This window comes from Pyrus communis, chromosome 6 (assembly GCF_963583255.1).
Source record: "Pyrus communis chromosome 6, drPyrComm1.1, whole genome shotgun sequence".
Taxonomy (NCBI): Eukaryota; Viridiplantae; Streptophyta; class Magnoliopsida; order Rosales; family Rosaceae; genus Pyrus; species Pyrus communis.
The window spans coordinates 3,842,757-3,860,219 of record NC_084808.1 but is presented as its reverse complement, the minus strand read 5'-3'; the positions used below and the strand labels follow the sequence as shown (position 1 = coordinate 3,860,219).

Below are 17,463 nucleotides of genomic sequence, written 5' to 3'. Positions count from 1 at the left end.
ATTTACTCAACCTCAGGAACATCCCCATATTTTTAAAATAATTTTTCACCGTCGCACGCACCCCCACGCGCCGGCGACGCGCATGCACGTGCCTGGCACGCTGACGGCGTCAGTTGACGCCGTTAGGAATATTCCGTTATACCTAACAGATTCCGTCAACGGCGTCAGGAATATTCCGTCAGATTTGACGGAATATTCCATCGTCTTCTCCGGTGACGGCGCCGGAAAATCGGGAAATTTTCAAACCTTTGTAACTTCTTTGTTTTTCACCCAAATTTCACAAAATTGGTACCAAAATGAAGCTTACAACGAGAGGAACACAATCATACCACTTTCAAGTGCTAAAATCCACAAAATCTCACCTGGAAAATCACCCCAACTCCGGCCAACCTCGAAACTCGTGATCCCGACGTCCAAAACCTTCAAACGAACCACCCCGAGCCTCCTAGGGACCTCACCAAGCTTCCTACAAGCTTGAAATTCCCAAAAACGTGAGAAATTACGTGTGCATGAACAGTACCCAAAATCGGGCATCGTGAGTTCGACGTGAAAACGAAGGTATTCTCACCTGAAATAGGTATGGTTGGACTCCTACGAGCCTCACGAGCATGAATATGTGCTTGGTTTCTTCGATCTGTAGAGGTTTGATTTGTTTGTGTGTGTGTCCGTACAATGGAGGGGAAAATGGGAAGGGAACTGGGCACGGGATAGGGGGTACAGGGCAAGGGAAAGGATGTGGGTGCATGTTATGATGTGTGGCCCAAAACATGCCAACAAGGAACCCAAAAACAACCTCAAAACGTAAAGGAAACGCACTAGGGGCAAAACCATCTTTTCACGCGTACGTTTTAAAATTCCCGAGACGGGCTGTCACAATAATGCTTGTGCTACTGTCCGAATCTAAGTATGTACACCATAAAGGATGATGAGAAGGAAAAATATCAATGTCTTTTTTTATATTGTTGCAAATTCCACAATTGTCTTATGCGATATATCAGTGTCTTTTCAAATGTCATTATATCAATGCTCATACACATGAAAAAATGAATAAATATATCACACAATCAACAACATATGGGTGGAAAATAAACATAAAAAAAACAAAGAAATAACAAAACCCATATTGATTTAATTTATGCAATCAGGTTCGTGAAGAGAAAAAAATAAGAACTAATAATGCCCACCCAAAGAATGCTTGAAAATTACTACAAGGTTGATAAGAGATGTTAGATTTCATATTATCTTGTAGTAGTTTTGATAAATTCATTGCCAAAGGCAGTTAATTTAGAATTAAAAATCCTATCCATTGTTACTACCATTTTACCCAAAGTTGCTAATGGCTGTAGGTGCTTTTTAACCAAGTAACACCCAAATAGTTTTCTTCTTAGCTGAAGTAACAAAAAATTTCTCTATATTTTTTAATGTGATGATGAAATACCAAATAAACCTAAAATGGATATAAATAGAAATATAAAAAGGAAAAGAAATCCATTTTGATATATCTATAATGAATGAAATGACCAAGTCAAAATATTCTGCTGAATCCTATTTCTGCCAATTATTTCCTCCCTAGATTGGTAAGAGATAAATATTAGAACTTTTAGCCCTTAGTTTAAGTTCCTGATCTAAACTGTTGAAAGCTTCTAACATAAAAGCTGAATGTACCAAAAACAGAACCACATAACCAAGAAAATAGAAAACTCAATGTAAGTGTGCGCAATTAATTCCGTATGTAGATTCACACTAACATTAACAATACCATACTTGAGTCACTGAAGTAGAGCAAGGTTATTAAAATTGTGATGGCAGAAACAAATTATGAATGGAAAGGTTAATGTCTACAAATTAGAGGACATTGACACACCCCGACCGAGATCAAGGCATGCTATCCGTCACGTGAAGGTGACATAACTATGTGCACAGTGCGGAAGCTAAGAATAATACTAAAAGTATGAATAAATAAAAACAAAGCTATACATTGCATAAATAACATACATGTGCAAGCGTAAGTGTGAAAAACAATATTCAGAGCACGGAAGACCTAGTGCAGTCCGGAGAAACAAACACTAAATAAACACACCCAAAGGTGGTCCTACACTGGTGATAATCTGTCAGATATGCCGTGAATCCCTCGAGAGCCACCAACAGAGCTATCCAAACTAGAACCTGAAGGGGCGCAAAACAGAAAACGTGAGTGGGCAAAAACAAAACTTTTCGAAATCATTTCAATAACAAAAGTCCTAACCCCTCGCCGTAAAACCTGTATAAGTTCCCAGAAAATAGAATATGCATATATATATAACTCATGCTCAGAAATATGCCACGTCGATTGCCTCTACATAGAAATGCAAGTACTCAGGTAATGTCAAATCAATGCCATGAAATCTGTCAGCTGGAGTCACCTAACGTGACCTTTACAGCTAAATCTAGAGCTCAAATCTCCAACTCACTAACTATACATGCACACGAGTCGGAATCACCTAAAGTGGTCTGTACGACAGGACTGGGTGTAAATAAATATGCTCAAGTGCTACGATCACGTGAAGACTGGGCGAATAATCACGGGTCAACTACGAGTCGGAACCACCTATAGTGGTCTGTACGACAGGGTTGTGCACCTAACTTGGATCCAAGATGAGCGTGTGGTGCGGGAGGTGAACATCACGTGAAGGACTGTGCCCTACTCAGGGCGGGAGCACTAACACCGGGGGTGCAAATTATGAGCTCTCTATGCATCTCAAATCACTACTAAACATAAACATAAACCATAACTTACCTGGCACTTACCTTTGTGTCCGCAGAACCAAACATATGTATATATGCAACTAATAATGCATAATTAAACGCGCAAACATAATGCATGGCATATAAAACATATAAACGTTTAATTTCATTTTCTGGAAAAATCACAAGTATATAGGTATATACAGAAAACCAAAAGCCCACTCACTGGTATGTAGAAGGGTCGTAACCCCCTTGCCTCGAGTGACTACGCTCGTCCTCGGGATAGGTCTCACCTATATGCGAAATAACTATAAAAATGTTAATTTAAAGCACATAACCCAAACTAGGTAAAAACTTCTCATACAATGCTCAAATGGGGTGTATGAATACACCAACGTGATCTACTCAACCTCATAAACATCCCCATATTTTTAAAATAATTTTCTGACACTGCACGCGCCCCCACGCGCCGGCCAAGGCACGGCCACACGCGCCGCCCACGTGCAGGCATGTGCCTGGCACACTGACAGCGTCAATTAACGCCGTTAGGAATATTCCGTTAACTTTGACAGATTCCGTTAAAGTTAACCTAACGCCGTTAGGAATATTCCGTCCAAACTGACGGAATATTCCGTCATCTTCTCAGGCCAACCTTCGGCGCCGTCACCGGAAAATCGGAAAAACTTCTAAACTTAATATCTCACTCGTTTTTCACCTAAATTTCACGAAATTGGTACCAAAATGAAGCTTACAACTAGAGGAACAAATCCTTACCACTTTCAAGCACTAAAACCAACGGAATCTCACTGGGAAAACTCCACCAACTCCGGCCAAACCTGTAACTCACAAACCCGACGTCCAAAACCTTCAAATGAACTACCCCGAGCTTCCTAAGGACCTCACCAAGCTTCTTACAAGCCTAAAAATCCCAAAAACACAAGATTTTACGTGTGCATGAACAATGACCAAATCGGGGATCTCGAGTTCGACGTGAAAATGAAGGTATCCTTACCTGAAATGGGTATGGTTGAACTCCTAAGAACCTCACGAGCACAAATATGTAGTTTGCTTCCTCGATCTACCACGTTTTTGAACACTTTGGTTCTTGTCCGTACAAGGAAGAAAGGAAAGGGAGAGAGAGGCAGGGATACGGGACAAGGAAAGGATGAGGATGAGTGTGGGTGTGTGTGTGGTCCAAAACAGCCAACCAATACCCCAAAATAACCACACAAAAAAACAAAAATACTAGGGGCAAAACCATCATTTTACCCCTATGATACGAAAAATCCGGGAGGGACTGTCACAACCTACCCACCTTAATAAAATTTTCATCCCGAAATTCATAACAACCACTCACAGCAACCACTAGCGATCAAAGAACAACCGAGGATACAAATCTCTTATCCGATCTTCAGTTTCCCAAGTAGCCTCCTCCACTGTATGATTCATCCACAAAACTTTCACCAAATTCACTGTCTTGTTCCTCATATCATTTTCCTTCCAATCCAGAATCGTCACTGGTTCCTCATCATAAGTCAAATCCGGATTAATTTCCAAGGGTTGAGGAGGTGTCACATGAGACGGATCCACAACATAATGTTGAAGCATAGACACGTGAAAAACGTTATGTACTTTAGCTAGCTCAGAAGGCAACTCCAGCCTGTAAGCCACCTCACCAACTCGCTCAATGATCATGTACAGTCCGATATACCTGGGACTCAACTTACCTTTCTTTCCAAACCGCACAACACCTCTCCACGGTGAAAGCTTCAGAAACACCCAATCGTCAACCTTATACACTCTGTCAGTAGCATGCCGATCCGCCAAGCTCTTTTGTTGATCCTGGACTGCCTTCAGGTTAGACTTGATTACCAGAACATTTTGAGTAATCTCCTCCACAATCTCCGGGCCCACCAAAACTCTTTCTCCGACCTCTGACCAACATATGGGTGTGCGACAAGACCTACCATACAACGCCTCAAATGGTGCCATGCCGATACTCGAGTGAAAACTGTTGTTGTAGGCAAATTCTATTAAATCCAACCGCTTGTGCCAAGCATCGTCAAACTGTAGCACCGAAGATCTCAACATATCCTCCAACGTCTGAATGGTTCTCTCTGACTGTCCGTCTATCTGAGGATGATATGCCGTACTATAAAGTAATCTCGTACCTAAAGCTTCCTGAAAAGCCACCCAAAATTTAGAAGTAAATCTTAGGTCACGATCCGAGACAATACTCACAGGAACACCATGGTACTTCACGATCATCGAGATGAACAACTTAGCTAATCAGCCCAAAGAATACTTTTCCCTCACTGGAATGAAATGTGCTGACTTAGTAAGCCGATCAACAATCACCCAAATGTCGTCAAAACCATTATGTGTACGCGGAAGCTTGTACACAAAATCCATAGTAATGTTTTCCCATTTCCACTCTGGAACGGGAAACGGCTGCAACAACCCAAACGGCTTCTTCCTTTCAGCTTTAACTTGTTGGCAAACAACACACCTACTAACATACTCAACTATTTCCTTCTTCATACCCAACCAATAATAAAATGATCGAATGGTATACATTTTAGTAGCTCCTGGATGCATAGCATAAGCCGAGATATATGCTTCATCGAGAATTACTTTCTTTAAATCCAAATTATTAGGCATAAACATCCTACCCTCCTGCTTAAGCATGCCATCCGATTCACGAACTCTGAGGTCTTTCCTCTTCCCCTGATTCCTTGCTTGGATTATTTCTTGAGTTTCCTCATCAGCTACCTGAGCTTCAAGCACACGATCAACTAAAATTGGCCTAACTTGAAAATTAGCAAGTAAAGCCACCTCTTGATCCTCTGTCTCTAGCCTTACTCCCATAGATCTTAAGTCTGCCAGAAGAGGAATGTGACTAGCATACAACGCATTGATACGGCCCTGAGACTTCCTGCTAAGTGCATCAGCTACCACATTTGCACGACCAGGGTGATAATCAATCGTGCAATCATAATCACTAAGCAGTTCCAACCACCTCCGTTGATGAAGATTAAGATCCCTCTGCGTGAAAAGATACTGAAGACTCTTATGATCTGTAAAGATCTTGCATTTTTCTCCATAAAGATAATGTCTCCACAACTTCAACACAAATATAATGGCTGCTAACTCCAAATCATGCGTAGGGTAATTCAACTCATGAGGCTTCAATTGTCGTGAGGCATAAGCAATTACCCTACCATGCTGCATCAACACACATCCCAGACCATTCAAGGAAGCATCACTATAGACCTCGAAATCATCACTATCGTCCGGGAGTGCCAAAACAGGTGCATGAGTGAGACAATACTTCATTTGCTGGAAACTCTGCTCACAATCATCATCCCACTCAAATTTAACATCTTTCCTCGTTAACCTCATCAGTGGTAAAGCAATCATAGAAAAATCCTTAACAAACCGTCGATAATACCCTGCTAAACCAAGGAAATTGCTCACCTCAGTGACGGTTCACGGTTGCTCCCACTTCTCCACAGCTGCCACCTTTTGAGGATCCACCAAGATACCTTGAGCTGAAATGACGTGCCCCAAAAATGCTACTTGATCTAACCAGAACTGGCACTTGCTAAACTTAGCATACAGTTGGTGTTCCCTCAACCTTTTCAACACCAAAGTAAAATGTCGAACATGCTTCGATTTAGACTTAGAGTACACCAGAATATCGTCAATGAAGACAATAACAAACCTATCCAAATACGGCTGGAATACTCGGTTCATCAAATCCATAAAAGCAGCTGGCACATTCGTCAATCCAAATGGCATAACCAGAAACTCGTAATGACCATAACGAGTCCTGAAAGCAGTCTTGGGGATATCCTTCCTACTAATCTTCAACTGATAGTATCCAGACCTCATGTTAATCTTGGAGAATACACAAGCACCTCGAAGCTGATGAAACAAATCATCAATACGCGGCAATGGATAACGATTTTTAATCGTTACCCGATTCAATTGCCGGTAATTAATACAAAGCCTCAAAGTTCCGTCTTTCTTTCTCACAAACAACACTGGAGCTCCCCAAGGTGAAGTTACTAGGCTGAATAAAACCCTTATCCACTAATTCCTGCAACTGAACTTTTAATTCCCTCAACTCAGCAGGAGATATATAGTAAGGAGTCAAAGATATAGGATTAATACCTGGAAGCAAATCAATGGTGAACTCCACGTCTCAGTCTGGCAGCAAACCAAGTAATTCCTCAGGGAAAACATTAGGAAAATGCCTGACTACCCTTACATCCTCCACACTACTAGGAGTAGCATCGTTCAACACCACATGAGCTAAGTATCCCTGGCAACCTTTCGATAATAACCTTTTCGCTCGCATAGTAGAAATAACGCCATGTCTCACCCCACTCTGCTCGCCCACAAAAGTAACCACAGGTAATCCAGGACAATGGAAGGTAACTATTTTCCCGTAACAATCAATATTGGCACAATTGAAATGCAACCAATCCGTGCCCAAAATCACATCAAAGTCAACAATATCTAATGGGATAAGATCAGCTGGCATAATAACATCCTCCACCATCACTGGACATCCTGGATACACACAATCAACAATACATCTTTCCCCTCTAGGCATAGCAAACTCTAAATCATACCCTAGAGGTGTAGGGTGAGGTTGCGTCACTTGAGCAAAGGTAAGAAAAATCACAGAATGTGTAGCACCACAATCAATTAATACTCTAGCAAAATAACCAAGGATATTTAACGTACCCATGATCAAGTCTGTATTATTTTGAGCGTCCTGTAGAGATATATTGTGAATACGCCCCTGGGTCTGTTACCGTCCACCACAACCTCTACTCGTCTGGCCACCACGACTCTGTGCACCACACCCCTGACTAGGCTGACCAGACTGCCTAGAAGATCCCGCAATACTCACAACAATCTCCCCCTACTGAGGCTGTCCTCCTTGATACCATTGAGACCCACCTACTGGAATTGGAGGATACGGCATATAGCCACCAGAATACTGGGGATAACCACCCTGAGAATATGGATCCTGGGATATGGATACTGTCCTGGGGCATAAGGAACAACATCGCCCTTGTAGTAATAGGCACCATCATAACCCGTTTGCCCATAACTACCAGTACCAGGAACCTGCTGGATCGGTGCAGGTGGTGGCAAGAAAGTCTGTTGGGGCCTCTGCTAACTCTGGGGACAATTTGCAGCCCGATGTCCCATTTACCCATAAGTGAAGCAACCACCGCTGCCTCTCTTGCACTCTCCAAAATGTCGATTATTACACCTGTGGTAAATCGGAGCCCTTCCTCTACCAGCATCACCCTGCCTCTGGCCTCTAGCACCCCCAGCAAATCTACCACCACGACCCTGACCAGTGGCACTAAAACCACCGCTAGAAGAGCTAGAACTGGTTCCACCTCGCTTAAATCTCTGGGTCTTGCGAGGTCCGAGAGACGCCTAACCATTGCCCTTGTCATCTTTCCTCTGGTTACCATCTTTTTCTTCCTCCTCACAATCGCTGGGCATGTTCTCGGAATCCTTAATCCTCAACAGAATCTCGTAGAACTCCTGATAGGTGTCACAAGGGGTAGTGGTCGCCATAGAACGCCACTTCATCTTAGTACCCAAACGGAAACGACGAAGCATCTCTGTCCAATTGCCAGCAATATCGGGATGATAATGGGACAAGTCAGTAAACCTCCAGTAATACTCGTTTACCATCAACTTCCCCTGCCTCAACTCCGTGAATTCCTGCTTTTTGCGGTCTAAATACTCAGGAGGCACAAACCTTTTCCTGAACAACTCTCTGAATACCTCCCAATCAGTCATCTCCTCTGGGGACAAACGACGAACCTCCTGTTCCTACCAGGATGCCGAATCTTTACCCAAAAACCAAGATGTCATCTCAACCCACTTCTCAACAGGGAGATTCCCCTGATTATGCAGAACACAAAAGGTTTTCTCAATATGTTCTAGCTACCGCTCCGCTCCCTCAAAACCCTCAAGGCCTTCGAATTTTTCCAACTTCAAATTGTATATAGTCTCCAGAGGTGTCTTTTGGGGAGGGCGGAGCGCCGACTGAATAGCGGTGGCGATAGCTTCCCCCAGTTGAGCTACATCGGGGAAGCTAGGCTCATCAGAGCGATGTGGTTCCCTACGAGGTGGCATAGTTCTAACAGAAGACACCAAAACAATTAGAATACTCACAAAAGTACAGGACTGCCAAACCTATGCTCTGATACCAAACTGACACACCCCGACCGAGATCAGTGCATGCTGGCCGTCACGTGAAGGTGACGTAACCATGTGCACAGTGCGGAAGCTAAGAATAATAATAAAAGTATGAATAAATAAAAACCAAGCTATACACTGCGTAAATAACTTACATGTGTAAGCGTAAGTGTGAAAAACAATATTCAGAGCATGCAAGACCTAGTGCAGTCCGGAGAAACAAACACTAAATAAACACACCCAAAGGTGGTCCTACACTAGTGATAATCTGTCAGATATTCCGTGAATCCCTCGAGAGCCACCAACAGAGCTATCCAAACTAGAACCTGGAGGGGCACAAAACAGAAAACGTGAGTGGGCAAAAACAAAACTTTTTGAAATCATTTCAATAACAAAAGGTCTAACCCCTCGCCGTAAAACCTGTATAGTTTCCCAGAAAATAGAATATGCACATATATATAACTCATGCTCAAAAATATGCCACGTCGATTGCCTCTACATAGAAATGCAAGTACTCAGGGCGGGAGCACTAACATCGGGGTTGCAGGTTATGAGCTCTCTATGCATCTCAAATCACTACTAAACATAAACATAAACCATAACTTACCTGACACTTACCTGTGCATCTGTAGCACCAAACATATGTATATATGCAACTAATAATGCATAATTAAACGGGCAAACATAATGCATGGCTTATAAAACATATAAACGTTTAATTTCATTTTCAGGAAAAATCACAAGTATATAGGTATATATGGAAAACCAAAAGCCCACTCACTGGTATGTAGAAGGGTCGTAACCTCCTTGCCTCGAGTGACTGCACTCGTTCTCGGGATAGGTCTCACCAATATGCAAAATAACTATAAAAAGGTTAATTTAAAGCACATAACCCAAACTAGGTAAAAACTTCTCATACAATGCTCAAATGGGGTGTATGAATACACCAACGTGATCTACTCAACCTCATAAACATCCCCATATTTTTAAAATAATTTTCTGACACCGCACGCGCCCCCACGCGCCGGCCAAGGCACGGCCTCACACGCAGCCCACGCGCAGGCACGTGCCTGGCACACTGACAGCGTCAGTTAACGCCGTTAGGAATATTCCGTTAAGTTTGACAGATTTCGTTAAAGTTAACTTGACGACGTTAGGAATATTCCGTCCAAACTGACGGACTATTTCGTCATCTTCTCTGGCCAACCTCTGGCGCCGTCGCCGTCGCCATCCCCAGAAAAGCGGAAAAACTTCGAAACTTAATATCTCACTCGTTTTTTTACCCAAATTTCACGAAATTGGTACCAAAATGAAGCTTACAACTAGAAGAACAAATCCTTACCACTTTCAAGCACTAAAACCAACGGAATCTCACCGGGAAAACTCCACCAACTCCTGCCAAACCTGTAACTCACAAACCTAACGTCCAAAACCTTCAAATGAACCACCCCGAGCCTCCTAAGGACCTCACCAAGCTTCCTATAAGCCTGAAAATCCCAAAAATACAAGATTTTACTTGTGCATGAACAGTGACCAAATCGGGGATCTCAAGTTCGACGTGAAAACGAAGGTATCCTTACCTGAAATGGGTATGGTTGAACTCCTAAGAACCTTATGAGCACAAATATGTAGTTTGCTTCCTCAATCTACCACGTTTTCAAACACTTTGGTTCTTGTCCGTACAAGGAAGAAAGGAAAGGGAAAGAGAGATAGGGATACGGGACAGGGAAAGGATGAGGATGAGTGTGGGTGTGTGTGTGTTGTCCAAAACAGCCAACCAAAACCCCAAAATAACCACACAATGAAACAAAAATACTAGGGGCAAAACCATCATTTTACCCCTACAGTACGAAAAATCCGGGACGGGCTATCACAACATCTGAAAGAAATGTAAGAAAAGAATTTGTGCCTCCAAATACTAATGCTTCCCCATAACCTAGAATTTAAAATTACAATTTTGTGCCATTGGGATGTGAAAAGCTCAAGTGGCAGGCAGCAACAGTGGTAATAGATAACAATTCTAAATCTAGGAATAGAAAATGGGTGATAATTAGCCCAGAAACAAATCAAAATATATGACAACCTAACAAAAAGGTTGCAAGTATTTTGCATTCAAAGGCAGATATCCCCTAAAAACAACATCTAATATCCTAAATCACACAAAATCCAAAAAACAACAACCTAAATACATTTTTAACATTTACATCAAAACTCACCAACCAAAATCTAGTGATTCATCCAGTAAATAGAGAATCATACTGTGAAAGCCCTTTGTTGGAGTTGTGGTTAAAACTTGGTCTGTGTTATGGTACGAACTCGGTGGCTGCAACTGCAGATCTGAACTGTAAAACCCAGATAAAAATAGTTTACCAAGAGACCAAACAAGATGATTTCAGAGAGGGGATTTGTTGGCCGGACCTGCAAATTTGCAACCAAAAGCAAATTTTTCCAAGCAAATTTTAAAACATATAAAAAAAATATAAAAAAAAAGAAAAAAATGGGAACCCAGAAAGCATTTTACAAATTGAACAAACGGGTAATGCTTAGATAGACAAACCCAAGATCAAGATCATTTCTTTTCAACACCGAATTTCGCATAAAAGATCAAGATCATTTAAGGTTTATGGATTATAGTGTTGGATTTCAAAGCTGACCCCTTTATGAAAGTTGTAAAGCTTGTCACTATGAGTGATTGTATTTTTTTTTTTTTTTACATTTTTTACACTTCTACAATAATTATTATTAATTTTATTAATTTTGCCCTCAAATAAAAAATATTATTCATGAGGGTTTGTAGGATTTTAAAAATCTAAACTATAATGTAAGTGTAACCATTATCTACTTGTATGTATGTCTTCTTAATTATACCTATACAAATACTATACTAGTTTATTTCAATTTTGGACAACAACATGTTAAGTAAAATTTATCCTAGTAATGATAATAAGAAACTCTCATAATAAAAATAAATGATGACTAAAACTTTTTTTTTTTAACTTATATAGAATAATAATACAAAACTATATATTTAATATAGAATATATTGTATATATTAATATTGTGACAGCCTGTTCCGGATTTTCGAATCGTAGGGGTGAAATGACGGTTTTGCCCCTAGCATGTTTGTTTCGTTGTGTGGTTGTTTTTGGGTTTTGTTTGGCTGGTTTTGGACCACACACACACTCCCACACTCCCTCACCCCTTTCCCTATCCCGTATCCCTGTCCCTTTCCCTCTCTCTCTCTCCCTTTTCTATCCCCATATGTACGGACACACCCAAAAACCATTGAAACCTTCACAGATCGAGGAAACAAATTACATATTCGTGCTCGTGAGGTCCTTAGGAGTTCAACCATACCCATTTTAGGTAAGGATACCTTCATTTTCACGTCAAACTCAAGATCCCCCGATTTGGTCATTGTTCATGCACACGTTAATTCTTGTGTTTTTGGGAATTTCAAGCTTGTAGGAAGCTTGGTGAGGTCCTTAGGAGGCTCGGGGTGGTTCGTTTGAAGGTTTTGGACGTCGGGATCGTGAGTTACAAGCTTGGCCGGAGTTGGTGATGTTTTCCCGGCGAGATTATGTGGGTTTTAATGCTTGAAAGTGGTATGGATTTGTTCTTCTTGTTGTAAGCTTCATTTTGGTACCAATTTTGTGAAATTTGGTTGAAAAATGAAGAAGATACAAGGTTTTAAAGTTTTCCCGGCGCCGGAGTTTGGCCGGAGAAGATGACGGAATATTCCGTCAGTTTGGACGGAATATTCCTAACGGCGTTAACGACATCAGTTAGATTTAACGGAATATTCCTGACGGCGTTAACTGACGCCGTCAGTGTGCCAGGCACGTGCATGCGCGTGGGTGGCGCGTGTGGCCGTGCCTTGGCCGGCGCGTGGGGGTGCGTGCGGCATCGGAAAATTTTTCTAAAAATATGGGGATGTTCCTAAGGTTAAGTAGATCACGTTGGTGTATTCATACACCCCATTTGAGCATTGTATGAGAAGTTATTTCGCATATAGGTGAGACCTATCCCGAGGACGAGCACGGTCACTCGAGGCAAGGTGGTTACGACCCTTCTACATACCAGTGAGTGGGCTTTTGGTTTTCCGTATAGACTTATATACTTTCATTTTTCCCAGAAAGTGAATGGAAACTTTTATACATTTACATGCCATGCATTGTGTTTGCCGTTGGTTTATGCATTATTAGTAGCATATACATATTTGTATGTTGGTGCTGCGGGCGCACAGGTAAGTGCCAGGTGAGTATGGTTTATGCTTATATTCAGTAGTGGTTTGAGATGCATAGAGAGCTCATAACCTGCACCCTCGGTGTTAGTGCTCCCGCCCAGAGTTGGGCACAGTCCTTCACGTGATGTTCACCTCCCGCACCACACGCTCATCTTGGATCCAAATTAGGTGCACAGTCCTGTCGTACAAACCACTTTAGGTGGTTCCGACTCGTAGGTGACCCGCGATCATTCGCCCAGCCTTCACGTGATCGTAGCACTTGAGCGTACTTATTATACCCCAGTCCTGTCGTACAGACCACTTTAGGTGGTTCCGACTCATGTGCGGGTATAGTTAGTGAGATGGAGATTTTAGCTCTAGATTCAGCCGTACAGATCATGTTAGGTGGCTCCGGCTGACAGATTACATGGCATTGATTTGACATTTCCTGAGCACTTGCATTTTATTTCGAGGCATTTGGCATGGCATATTTCTGAGCATGACATATATATATGTATATTCTATTTTTCTGGGAAGTATACAAGTTTTACGGCGAGGGGTTAGAACCTTGTTTATGAAATGGTTTTCGAAAAGTTTTGTTTTTTCCCACTCACACTTTCTGTTTTGCGCCCCTCCAGGTTCTAGTTGGCTAGCACTTGTGGTGGCTCCCCAGAGGATTTTCCCGGCATATCTGACAGATTATCACCAGTGTCAGACCACCTTTGGGTGTGTTTTTGTAGTGTTGTTTCTCCCGGACTGCATTAGGTCTTCGTGCTCTGAACTTTGTTTTCACACTTACGCTTGCACATGTATGTTTCTACGCTGTGTATAGCTGGTTTTTATTTATTCGTACTTTTATTATTATTTTATTAGCTTCCGCACTATGCACATGGTTACGTCACTTCCACGTGACGGCCAGCATGCCCTGACCTCGGTCGGGATGTGTCAGTTTGGTATCAGAGCATAGGTTTGGCAATCCTGTACTTTTGAGAGTATTCTAATGGTTTTGGTGTCTTCTGTCAGAATTATGTCGCCTTGTCGGAAACCATGTCGCTCGGCTGAGCCTAGTTTCCCTGATGTAGCTCAGCTGGGGAAAGCTATCACTACAGCTATTCAGTCGACGCTCCGCCCTCCCCAGAGGACTCCTCTGGAGACTATGTATAATTTGAAGTTGGATAAATTCGAGGGCCACGAGGGCTTTGAGGGTGCGGAGCGGTGGCTAGAACATATTGAGAAGACCTTTCATGTTTTGCATAATCAGGGGAATCTCCCTGTTGAGAAGTGGGTAGAGACGACATCGTGGTTTTTGGGTAAGGATTTTGCATCCAAGTGGGAGCAGGAACTTTGTCGTTTATCTCCAGTGGAGATGACGGATTGGGAAGTATTCAGAGAGTTGTTCAGGAGAAGGTTTGTGCCTCATGAGTATATTGACCGCAAAAAGCAGGAATTCACTGAGTTGAGACAGGGGAAGCTGACAACAAACGAGACAGCAAGAATTCACTGCAGTAAGGTAAGATAATGATTATACCATCATAAGAAGACATCTGTACTGAAAAGTGCCACGAATCCTTGTCGATACGGAACTCTGCTGCTAGAACCTGGAGGGGTGCAAAAATAGAAAATGTGAGTGAGTGAAACAAAACTTTTCAAACCAATTTCAATTACTAGAGGCAGTAGCCCTTCGTCGTAACACCTGTATAATTTCCTAGAAATAACAGGCGTGACTATAACTCAAAACCATAACCAAAATAACAGTCTCATAGTTATGCCGTGTCAAATATCTTAAAAGAGTAAGTAACCCAGGTGAAATAAATCAATATGAAATGGTATGTCAACCGAATCCACCTATTATGGCCTATACGGTTGAACCAATAGCTCATCAACATGTTAGCTGGAGTCACCTTACGTGACCTATACAACCGAATCATTAGCTCATCAACATGCTAGCCGGAGTCACCTCACATGACTTGTACGGCTGAATCAATAGCTCATCAATCAATGCTAGCACATAAGTTGAAGTCACCTATAATGACCTGTACGACTTATCCATATCTCATCAATCAATGCTAGCATAAAAGTCGGAGTCACCTATAGTGACTTGTACGACTTATCCATATTTCATCAATCAATGCTAGCACATAAGTTGAAGTCACCTATAGTGACTTGTACGACTTATCCATGTCTCATCAATCAATGCTATCACATAAGTCGGAGTTACCTATAGTGACCTGTACGACTTATCTATATTTCATCAATCAATGCTAGCACATAAGTCAGAGTCACCTATACTGACTTGTACGACTTATCCAGGTCTCATCAATCAATGCTAGCACATAAGTCAAAGTCATCAAAGTCACCTATAGTGACCTGTACGACTTATCCATGTCTCATCAATCAATGCTAGCGCATAAGTCAGAGTCACCTATAATGACCTGTACGACTGAATCAATAGCTCATCAAATATCCTTGCACACGAGTCGGAACCACCTTTAGTGGTTTGTACGACAGAACTAGGTGTAAATAGTACGCTCAAGTGCTATGATCACGTGAAGACTGTGCGAATAATCACGGGTTACCTACGAGTCGGAACCACCTATAGTGGTCTGACGATAGGCCTGTGCACTTACCTTGAATTCAAGGTGAGCGTAAGGTGTGGGAGGTGAACATCACATGAAGGACTGTGCCCTGGCCACGGGCGGGAGCACTAACACCGGGGTGCAGGTTTATGAGCTCTAAATGCATCTAATACCGCATGTATGACTTATAAGCAACCTGTACGACAGTGTCGGAGTTGCCTATTATTGCAACCTGTACGACAATGTCGGAGTTTCCTAAAACATAAATGTAGCCATGTCATAACCCCATCATTTCAAATAAAATGTAATCATAACCATGCATCTCACATTTCACAACATATACTCACCTGAACTTACCTGTGCGTTCTGCGTTCACCTTCGCACTTCAAAGCATTCACAATAATTATGTGCCGGTAATATACATATGGATATGCCATGATGCAATCTAAAACTCACCCATACCATAGCATTTTCAAGTATGTATAAATATATATATATATATATATAATATGGTGTAAAATGCACAATCTATAACGCTTTACTCCCGAACTATTTATTTTCCGGAATAATTATCGGTGATAAGCCCAACTAGACACTAATTTAATTAACCCTCATTACTTACGTTTCCTTACTTCATTTCCTTGATTCCTCACATATTGATTTATGACCAATATTTAACCACCAAAATCATAAGGTTAAATCCCACATTTTCCACCAATATTCTTCGCATTGCTGAATTCCCCAAACAAGGCTATTGTCCCAATTAATTAGTCTCGTTTATTGTATGGATGCATCTAACGTCTCGTTAGACTGCCTACGTACCCTAAACAGGGATTAAGCCATTCGTAGTTCGCACTAGTCCTCCAAAGCATTCACATAAATTATATGAAATATTCAATTTATAAATGTTTGTGGAGATGTCAATCTTACACACACACACACACACACACACACACGATAGAAGAGAAAAGAACCACTCACCTTAGGTCCGCACTACGACTCCCTCACATGAATATTGAGACATCACGAACTATCGTCGCCTGTGACCAATTATCAAATCACGTCTTAGAGTTCTTACCGATAAAATACATAATTTACATAAAACACATCCCTATGAAATACAATCCAGAATATTTGCATCACAGATCTCTGATCAGTTACTTCAAAGATCTACATTATGTTTCTAGAACAACGTCCTAAGGTTTTATTACGATCTAACGGTCGAATCTCCGCCAATTGCTAAAACCAAGTGACGGTCAACATTTTATTTTATGAACTTACAAATTCAATTTGGGAAGATCCGTACATCGGACTCCCGATCCGTAAGTTTCTATGGTTCTCAAATATTACGTAGTATAACGTATTAAAGTTTGGTGACGATCCAACGGTCAGATTGTCGATTCATGTAATGACCTTTTAACGTATTGTAGAGAATTTAGGTTTCAACAATCAATCTACGTCATACGATCCTTAGGACTGAACTCCAGGCATCTAATTTATCCTCAACATAGCATTGACAGTCTCTGGCCACATGCCACCGCGCGTGGTGGTTTCCGGCGACCATAAACCCACTTTTCCGTCTAACTCCAAATTTTACCAAAATTTACAAGAAGATAGAGCTCAACAAGAGGAACAAGTTTTATACTTGCCATGAAGTCCAAAGTGGACGGAAGAGGGTCAATTCCGCTGATAAAGCCG

At 41.7% G+C, this 17,463-nt stretch overlaps 1 protein-coding gene across 1 annotated transcript; it reads right to left on the bottom strand.

Annotated features, from left to right (window-relative positions):
* Positions 1 to 4,089: 4,089 nt before the first annotated feature.
* On the bottom strand, positions 4,090 to 8,562 carry LOC137735931 (uncharacterized). Its single transcript, XM_068475284.1, has 9 exons — positions 8,196 to 8,562; positions 7,870 to 8,086; positions 7,703 to 7,787; positions 6,949 to 7,117; positions 6,767 to 6,900; positions 6,529 to 6,651; positions 6,270 to 6,405; positions 5,167 to 5,675; positions 4,090 to 4,857 (listed from the first exon to the last, which is right to left on the bottom strand). Exons 1-9 carry the CDS (start codon positions 8,560 to 8,562, stop codon positions 4,090 to 4,092), a joined length of 2,508 nt encoding a protein of 835 aa, XP_068331385.1.
* Positions 8,563 to 17,463: the final 8,901 nt, after the last annotated feature.

Excerpts from the sequence above, each read along its gene's own strand:
- LOC137735931 (XM_068475284.1), bottom strand. The coding sequence starts at position 8,562 with ATGACTGATTGGGAGGTATTCAGAGAGTTGTTCAGGAAAAGGTTTGTG. Across the intron at positions 7,118-7,702 it reads TGCCGTATCCTCCAATTCCA|AGTGGGGTGAGACATGGCGT; the intron begins GTAGGTGGGTCT and ends GTGGGCGAGCAG. Across the intron at positions 5,676-6,269 it reads GCACGTCATTTCAGCTCAAG|CTGATGCACTTAGCAGGAAG; the intron begins GTATCTTGGTGG and ends CAAATGTGGTAG.